Here is an 8,457-nt window from a genome sequence, read left to right on the forward strand (position 1 = left end):
TTTGTAAAAATAAATGTTAAATGCCTTGTTGCCTTAAGAATAAAGCCACACACGCTTCAACTTGCACAACTGGGACCTTTAATGGCTGTTCATTTCACTCTGTTTAGATATACTTCAAAAGTCTATTTCTTTTGTCACAGATTAAGACATTTTTGTTCAGTTTAAGTGTGCACCTTAATACCACAGTATCACTTCAGTGCTATTCAGTGGCACTGTTAGACCAACTCAAATGAACGGGGCCAGGCTGGGTGATTTTAGGGGCACCAAATATATCAAGTACAAGTGTTACATAGCACCAACTCTCCATAGGTTTGACTCTGCAAAAGAATAACGCTACACATATAACAATTAATACAAGAATACTCATTCAGTGTTACTCTATGTTTTATTTGTCACTGCACATCAATATTAAAAAAGGGGCATCAGGGCATAGGCCTGTTGTCTGTAGTTTTAATTTTTCCCCACATTTGTTTATTTGTTGATTATTTGTTGTTGTTTTTTACTCTCCCCGGGTTTAGATCATAGGATTTAAAAAAAAAAAAAAGAAAAGAAGATAATTAGACATACCACCTTAAAAGTGTATTAAAACAAACTGCCACTTGAAAAGCAGGGACTCCTCAGCAAGTGACCTGTAATGTATTTTGGGTCCGAAATGAAAGTCCAAAGAAATCTGGCACTGAACTCGTTCTTCATTTCCCTCCACAGGTGGCTACGGACCATTTCGGTAATCCTCTTCCTGAACAAACAGGACCTGCTCGCTGAGAAGGTTTTGGCAGGGAAATCTAAAATCGAGGACTATTTCCCTGAGTTTGCACGCTACACTACACCTGATGATGGTAAGAGTTGGACCCTGATTTCTGTGGGTGTCCAATACATAACATATCCATTTTTCTGTGGTTGTAGCCAACACATTGAAAGGGTTTAGTGTGGATGATGAGCAAGTCAAAATACAACAATCTAGTTAGAAATATCCTCAGGATTAAACAACATTTAGCTGAATGTTAACCAATAAGTGTAGTATAATAGCACATTACATAAGCTATCTGCCCGTAATGTAAATGAAGGGCAGGGTAAATAGATAGAGAATACATTTTTGTTAATTTTTTAGAAACAAAAAGTCATGACTACTAATGATGGTCACAAGGTTTCATTAAGTAATCATCAGCATTACCAGCTTTACCACTTGTTGCTCCTGTTCAGCAGGAGGAGTGATGTGTTTAATGGCTCAGTGCAAAAATGATTTGGTCACTAATTTCTTCTTCTCCTACAGCAATACCAGAGCCAGGTGAGGATCCCCGCGTCACAAGGGCCAAGTACTTCATTCGGGATGAGTTTCTGGTATGTACCAAGCTTATGTTTTACCTGTTTGAATTTGATCAGTATCCTTTCATCATATGTTTCATACTGTGTTTCCTGTTCACAGAACAGTGTATGTAACACAAGGAAAAAACCTAAACTGACACATTTCCGTTTTCTATGTCCTAGTATGACTTTTTACAGCTGATACATATACATTTATGTGGTGTCACTACATTCCATTTTCCCTCCTCTGTCTGACTCTTTCAACAAAGTAAGTCCTCCTTAAAACAGTTAAGATGAGTTGGACGATGTTTCACCAACAAAATACTGAAGCAAAAGCGGATGAAGTACATGAAGATGTTAGGTTTACTGTCGGCAGCTTTTCCAAACCTATATGAAATATGTTGTCTGCTAGACATCTATTTTAATCTTTTGATCAATTTTTACATTTTTTTTGGAACGTAAACTTGATCAAACTGAGCTAAACATTACCAGTTGAATTGTAAGAAGAAAATTTTGCAACACTATTCACTTTTATATAATTAACGGGTCTGTCTGGGTGAATCAAACATAAAAAGGTAGGGAGCCACCGATCTACACCACTAACTTGTCTGTACTTCTGTGTCTTTTTCAGAGGATCAGCACAGCCAGCGGGGACGGACGGCATTACTGTTACCCCCATTTCACCTGCGCCGTCGACACAGAAAACATCCGCCGCGTCTTCAGTGACTGTCGCGACATCATACAGAGGATGCACCTACGGCAGTACGAGCTCTTATAATGGGCAGTGGCGTCCGGCCTACTTATCTACCTACCAACCTACCTATCCACCCGCCCCTCCACTTCCTCCAACTTCACCAAACAACCAAGCCCTCCCCTCCATCCTGATACAACTCCTATTTCTCCCGGTTACACAACTTCAGAAATACAGAACAGTGGAAAGACTTTTTTTATGTTTAAAAAAAAGGAAACACAGTAAAGGATACACCAACATTAACCAGGACTGACTGCTGTACTTACAGACTGGAATCCCTCAGTGCAGGCTATCCCTTCTTTTAGCTCTTTCTCTCTCTCAGATATATGAACACACACACACACACACACACACACACACACACACACACACACACACACACTACAGCATAAGACATTCAGAGCCCTTAGGTTTTGATGTCTCATATCGCAAACACACTCAAACTCTTTTAAAACTAAGTCGTCCTGCTTTTACCAGTTGGCAGAGGCCAAATAAAATAATGCTTTCTGAGAGAGGAGTTTATTATTATTCACTACTTGCTGAAGATGACGGAGGAGGCGGAGGAGGAGAAGAAGAGAACAATGGACGTGGAGGGAGGCAAACTGGTATAGTGAAGGACTGTGAGGCTTTTTGTGGCCCGAACAGACGGACTAATTGACGGCTGCCTGTGGACGTGAGCGTGACTTGAGCATAAGACCACACGGCCCACGTGACCTGCTCTTCAAGAAACCAATGGAGGAGGGACGGCAGAAAACAACAATAAAAAATACCATTCAGTGCATACCAGTGAACTTCATGCCGTGCAAAAAAATCCAAGCTATATATATATATATATATAGATATTTATATATGTGTGTATATAAATATGTATATGTATATGCATATATATATAAATAGTATATATTCCTGTAATAACACAAATCAACTTTTAAGTTTTTTGCTAGTTTTCCCCCATGTTATGTGTTGGTGTGCACTGTGTGTGATCTGCCTTTGTGCACCATTTAAACCCCCCCCCCCCCCCCCCCCCCCCCCCCCCCCCCCCCCACACACACACACACACACACCCCCTTTGGTCCTAGTCTCTCACCTCACCATGTCCCACTTCCTGTCCCTCCCGGCTTTAAGTATGTCTGTCTTTATTTTACTGCTGGACTATTATTCTTGTACAGACTGTAAAAGGTATCATTTTGTACAACTTTATTGAAGAAGAAAAAAATAACTTGTAGAAGATCCCTGTGCCTTGATCACGACTTTACGTGTACAAATGAGCTAATATGTAAGTTATGTTTCACTGCGCTGTACAGCTGGACGGGTCCGTCCCACCTCGTCTGGGCTGGCTCACCCCTCCGCTGGAGGCTGGGGGGAGGGACATCGGGGCAGAGGCCTTTCGTCTGTTGCAAAGTTTTTCTTTTTCCCCACATTTGTTTATTTGTTGATTATTTGTTTTGCTTTGACTCTCCCCTGGTTTGTATCATAGGATTTTTTTAAAAAGAAGAAGAAGAAAAAAAAAAGATATTCAGACACACCACCTTAATGCTATGTAGGGGATAGATACTGAACCGTGTGTGTGTGTGCGCGTGTGCGCGTGTGCGTGTGCGCGTGCGCGTGTGCGCGTGTGTGTGTGTGTGTGTGCGCGCGCGCAGACATACCACCTTATTACTGTGTAGTGATAGATACTGAATCCTAACACAATTTAATATATATAAAATGTATTTTGTGTGTGTGTGCATATATATACACACACACACGCATTCTCTCTCTCTCTCTCTCAGTCAAAAGTTTGGGGTAACTTACAAATTCATCCATACCACTCCATTATAGACAGAATACTGGCTGATCTGATTGGGGGGGGGTGGCTGATCTTTAATGCAGTATCTACGTTGCCCTTTATCAGCAACCATTCATCCAATGTTCCAGAGGCACATTCTGTTAATTAACCTGATATCATTTCAAAAAACAAACTGAGAAAACATTGAAGAACCCTAATCTGAAAACTGATCTCAGCTGGTATTCTGTATTTAATGGAGTGCAATGGAAAATTCTGTGATAATATATTTTATATATATTAAATTAAGGTTCAGTATCTGTCACTACACAGCATTAAGGTGTTGTGTCTGATGTTATATATGTGTGTATGTACGTATGTATATGTACTGTACACGTGTATATATAAATATGTATATATATACACATGTACATTTTTGTGTATATATAAGTACAGGTAAAAGCCAGTAAATTAGAATATTTTGAAAAACTTGATTTATTTCGGTAATTGAATTCAAACTTAAGGTTGTAACTTGGTACATTATATTATTCATTGCACACAGACTGATGCATTCAAATGTATATTTCATTTAATTTTGATGATTTGAAGTGGCAACAAATGAAAATCCAAAATTCCGTGTGTCACAAAATTGAATATTGTGTAAGGGTAAATTTTGAAGACACTGGTGCCACAAACTAATCAGCTGATTAACTCAAAACACCTGCAAAGGGCTTTATAATGGTCTCTCAGTCAGTTCTGAAGCCTACACAAACATGGGGAAGACTTCAGATTTGACAGCTGTCCAAAAGGCGACCATCGACACATTGCACAGGAGGAAGACCAAAGGTTATTGCTGAAGAGGCTGGCTGTTCTCAGAGCTCTGTGTCCAAACACATTAATAGAGAGGCAAAGGGAAGGAAAAACTGTGGTCAGAAAAAGTGTACAAGCGATAGGGATCACCGCGCCCTAGTCAAGATTGTGAAAAAAAACCCATTCAAAAATGTGGGGGAGATTCACAAGGAGTGGACAGCTGCTGGAGTCAGTGCTTCAAGATCCACCACCAAGAGACGCTTGAAAGACATGGGTTTCAACTGCCGCATACCTCGTGTCAAGCCACTGTTGACCAAGAAACAGCGCGAAAAGCGTCTCACCTGGGCTAAGGAAAAAAAGAGCTGGACTGCTGCTGCTGACTAACCAAATTCATGTTTTCTGACGAAAGCAAATTTTGCATTTCCTTTGGAAATCGAGGTCCCAGAGTCTGGAGGAAGACAGGAGAGGCACAGGATCCACGTTGCCTGAAGTCTAGTGTAAAGTTTCCACCATCAGTGATGGTTTGGGGTGCCATGTCATCTGCTGGTGTCGGTCCACTCTGTGTCCTGAGATCCAGGGTCAACGCAGCCGTCTACCAGCAGGTTTTAGAGCACTTCATGCTTCCTGCTGCTGACCTGCTCTATGGAGATGGAGATTTCAGGTTCCAACAGGACTTGGCGCCTGCACACAGCGCAAAATCTACCCGTGCCTGGTTTACGGACCATGGTATTTCTGTTCTAAATTGGCCAGCCAACTCCCCTGACCTTAGCCCCATAGAAAATCTGTGGGGTATTGTGAAAAGGAAGATGCAGAATGCCAGACCCAAAAACGCAGAAGAGTTGAAGGCCACTATCAGAGCAACCTGGGCTCTCATAACACCTGAGCAGTGCCAGAAACTCATCGACTCCATGCCACGCCGCATTAATGCAGTAATTGAGGCAAAAGGAGCTCCAACCAAGTATTGAGTATTGTACATGCTCATATTTTTCATTTTCATACTTTTCAGTTGGCCAACATTTCTAAAAACTCCCTTTTTTGTATTAGCCTTAAGTAATATTCTAATTTTGTGACGCACGGAATTTTGGATTTTCATTTGTTGCCACTTCAAATCATCAAAATTAAATGAAATAAACATTTGAATGCATCAGTCTGTGTGCAATGAATAAATATAATGTACAAGTTACACCTTTTGAATGCAATTACTGAAATAAATCAAGTTTTTCAAAATATTCTAATTTATTGGCTTTTACCTGTATATATACATATGTGTGTATGTACGTATGTATATGTACTGTACACGTATATATATGTATGTATGTGTATATATATATACACATGTACATGTTTGTATATATAAATATATACATACATATATATGTGTATATGTACTGTACACATATATCCATCTCCCTTGTAAGCTGTCCCCCAGCTTTCCTTTGCTTTCTGTCAGTAGCATCTGCATACGTTTTTGGAAGGTGGTGATTCTGGGTGCAATGGGATGGGTATTAATTTGTTTTGTTTTTTTAATTTTTTTTAGCTTTAACTCTTTTGAAGGAGAGGAAAATATCCAGTTGCAAAACATTGCTTGTTTCTACATAGACCAAATTCTTTTTGCTTAAACGAGAAGAAACGGTTGTATTAGTGTTTGGTTCATTCTTAGCCAGAGTGTCCTAGATCCTCTCTACAGCTACATCACATGCACTCAGCTGCCAGTTTATTTGGAACACCTGTCACCTCTCTTTATGAAGGTTATAATGTTCTGTGTTTCTTATATTTTGCCCACTTTATATCAATGAGGAAAGACTAAATATTAGACACGCCTCTCAGTAAAACTTTGTACAATTGATAACAATAAAGTGTATTTATATAGCACTTATCCAAACTACATAGTCCTATACAAATACAATGTGAGAAAAGTAGACCCAATTTAGATCAATTAATACAAGCAACCTTTTCATACCTATATACACACTTGCAGACAACTTAAATAAGGTAATAAATATGTTAAATTATTTAAGAGGATTCTGACTTTTGCAAATCTGAGTGTAACTGCAGCCTCAAAAATTTTCAAAGTTGAATGAACACCTCTCTTAACCGTTTCAACCAAAGGCTTCATGAAAGTTGGATTTATTGGCTTCCTACGTAAACCGCTTTAATTTTAGTTATGTGTACCTAATAAACTGGCAACTGAGTGTAATCTAATCTGTGTTTTGACACCCATCAGCCTTGAGGAATATAACTTTTGCCTAAGTCCCATCCTGCACAACTCCCTTTTCCCCACACATGGGGTGTATTCTATTGGAGCACACAGAAGCGGAGCAGAAGTTTTCACTATTTCGGATGATTCTTCTGTTCCATAAACTGACTGAGGATTTTTGTCAAAGATACAAATATGGTCCCCCCACTGTGGCCTTGCTATGCAGATGATTTGAGGGCCTTATTTCTCAAGTCTTGCAGAGTTGGACTGTTTATGATTAAACACTAATTAATCACTATAGTTTGAAAGACAAAACTGAGCCAGAGTAGAAGTAGGCCTTGATATCTTGATACACTGAAAACACCAGGCAAGGAAATCGGACATAATCAAAGAAGTTTAAGTTTAAAAAAAAAAAAAAAAAAAAAAAAGGTTTTCAGCCTTTACCGTTTTGCAAAGGGCTACATATAGCATGTACTGTATGACGACAGATTTATATACAACAAAGCACACTGACTGGCTTTCCTGGAAGGTGTTATTGTTATATTCATCTTTGTAATTATTTTACTTTTTAGAGAATTGAGTTCCCAGGTTTGCTTCTCTTGCTTAGTCCTTCAAGATCTGCAGCAGTGATAATTAGAGAGAAGAGATTACACTCAGTTGATTTTTAAATGATGACACCTTCTTACTTTTCCTTAGAAATTAGAGGGTTTCATTATAGCTCAAAAAGAAAAGAAACCCATTTGGATATTCATTGGGTGTCTATGTGTATACTGTTTCTTGTATATTTTGTACAAATACTTAAGTTAGATGTTTGAAATCCAAATGTAGCACTGAGTAAAATAACTTTGAAAGACAAACAGGTTTATAAATATCAGGGCACAGGTTATAAGATACAGTCACAAGTTTTATTGCACAGTTGGCTGGTGTGTTTAACATATCTAGAAAACAGTCTTATTACAGCCAGGCCGGTTCACGCACCTCTTATTATGGCACATTGTGTATTGCAAAAAGGATGCAACTTCTCATACGTTATACAAAAGCCATGCAAACTATACCATGATCTGATGATCGGCTGAAGAATTCAGCACCTGAGAAGAAGACACCTCCTAAGATTAAAATGTAAGAAATTAAACTAGAAATATTCGCTGCACACTGAAAAGATCCAGAGACGTCTTATTCGTGAAGGTTCAAGAGGAAACGGTGTGTGGCATTTTCGTCTCCCATTGGTGGAAACCTCGCCGATACTCCCATCGGTTTCCTTGTTGGAGCAGCAGGATCATGAGATGAAGCTGGCAATTCCTCCCTCAGTAACAAGACTTACTTTCAAGCCTCCCAAAGAATGTCACTGTTTTTTCCCAGTGGTTTCATATTTATCGTCAATGTGAATGGAGAAGTCTACTGAAAGTTAAAGCTCCGGTGAGACTACACCTTAAAACATAAGATGAAGGGAGGTGTTATCTGCTGCAGCTGGTATGGGGGGCCAGACAAGTTAATCTGCTTAGTATTCATTATACCTCCCACGATTTGTAGTGGATTCACTGGGTAGACACTTTTAGCTCAAGCCATTTGTGTGATGTTGAGAAAATCAGGACTCATCCACAGGGTAGAAAAGTTTCCATCTTCTGTTGATTT

At 39.3% G+C, this 8,457-nt stretch overlaps 1 protein-coding gene across 2 annotated transcripts in view; it reads left to right on the forward strand.

Moving 5' to 3' along the window:
* LOC116688614 (guanine nucleotide-binding protein G(s) subunit alpha) overlaps positions 1-2,813 on the forward strand; it is a 32,555-nt gene extending 29,742 nt beyond the window's left edge. Inside the window, exons 10-13 of one of the 2 annotated variants that reach the window (XM_032514761.1) lie at positions 706-836; positions 1,271-1,338; positions 1,934-2,113; positions 2,274-2,813. In XM_032514761.1, coding sequence (XP_032370652.1) covers positions 706-836; positions 1,271-1,338; positions 1,934-2,080 — 346 coding nt within the window. In that variant the 3' untranslated portion in view covers positions 2,081-2,113; positions 2,274-2,813. Of the gene's footprint in view, positions 1-705; positions 837-1,270; positions 1,339-1,933 lie in introns of both variants that reach the window. The other variant, XM_032514760.1, reaches the window with a different exon arrangement.
* Positions 2,814-8,457: the final 5,644 nt, after the last annotated feature.

The sequence above is a fragment of the Etheostoma spectabile genome, chromosome 4, assembly GCF_008692095.1.
Source record: "Etheostoma spectabile isolate EspeVRDwgs_2016 chromosome 4, UIUC_Espe_1.0, whole genome shotgun sequence".
Lineage (NCBI taxonomy): Eukaryota > Metazoa > Chordata > Actinopteri > Perciformes > Percidae > Etheostoma > Etheostoma spectabile.